Here is a 1,124-nt window from a genome sequence, read left to right on the forward strand (position 1 = left end):
TTAACAATGTAAGCGGCATGTCTGCTATTTTTATCATTTGTTTAAAGGTCAGAAGTTCAGTATTTTCATCTAAGGGTCAGAAAGTGATTACCAGAATGTCAATCGCTGACTCCTCAACCTCCTTGAAGCATTCTGGGAGTTTCAGTGCATTTTTTTTTTTTTAATGCTAGGCCTTGCTTAGCATAAGCACTCTCTCACAAATGCATCCTGCATTTGTGCAAGGGTTTGGACTGGAGGATCTTGTGGTCCCTTCTAACACAGGATTCTGGATACTACTTGAGGGAACAGATGGCTGAAAGTTGGGCATTGTAGCCCAATCTCAATCTCACATGCCCGAGAAATCAGTTAGCCAACTGAAGTACCTGTCGCATGACTAAGTCCTTTATTCAGTGTAGCCCAACACGCCTTTGATTGAAGAGACCCAACATTTGCAAGAGCCGAAATGAAGCAGAAGAGCCCTAGCTATAGTTTGTATATCCTGTAAATAACCAGGGGCAATTTTTCAGAATACTTCCCAAAATACCCTTTTTTCCTTTCATTAAAGTATTTAGGTTTAAACTAGAGAAGTAGCTGGGGTGTCAAATTCTTGACTACCACAAGGAGTACTAAGAACTAGCAATGTCTATAAAAGATACAATGTAACCATATAGAATAAAAGGAAAAACAGGACTTCAAGATCACAAACTGGACAACAGTTCTAAAGGACAAGAATTAATTGAAATCCTGGCCTGCTTCATGTTAACTGGAGAGTTCATATGAAAATTCCTTACAAGTACCTTGGAAAATTAAGATTAGTTCTGTTAATACACTTAAGGCTAGCTGTACTAAAATAAACATTTTAGCAGTTAACAGGGGAAGAAGCAATGAATATGCAGTGATGAAAAATTAAGTATGTTGACATATTGCATTTTATACGTGTGTTAAAGTCCATACCTGTTTAGAAATTAATGTAGAATCTCTCTCTTTAGAATGTACAGATATGTTGCAGTCATTTAGAAAGTTAAGTGCTTCATCCAATTCCTTTAACAATCTTTCATACAGGCCACTTTTGTCAGTATATGGTCCACAATCTACCACAATTTCACATGGCTGGGAAGTATATCTTCATTGTGAGGTGGTGGTGG

General features: G+C 37.5%; 1 protein-coding gene across 4 annotated transcripts in view; it reads right to left on the bottom strand.

Moving 5' to 3' along the window:
- Window positions 1-1,124, bottom strand: part of DICER1 (dicer 1, ribonuclease III) — a 109,385-nt gene that overhangs the window by 48,560 nt on the left and 59,701 nt on the right. For all 4 annotated transcript variants that reach the window (XM_019552465.1, XM_019552463.1, XM_019552464.1 and 1 more), the window contains one exon: window positions 934-1,102. In XM_019552465.1, coding sequence (XP_019408010.1) covers window positions 934-1,102 — 169 coding nt within the window. The remainder of the gene's footprint in view (window positions 1-933; window positions 1,103-1,124) is intronic.

Source organism: Crocodylus porosus, unplaced genomic scaffold, assembly GCF_001723895.1.
Source record: "Crocodylus porosus isolate Cpor-Errol unplaced genomic scaffold, CroPor_comp1, whole genome shotgun sequence".
Classification (NCBI taxonomy): domain Eukaryota; kingdom Metazoa; phylum Chordata; order Crocodylia; family Crocodylidae; genus Crocodylus; species Crocodylus porosus.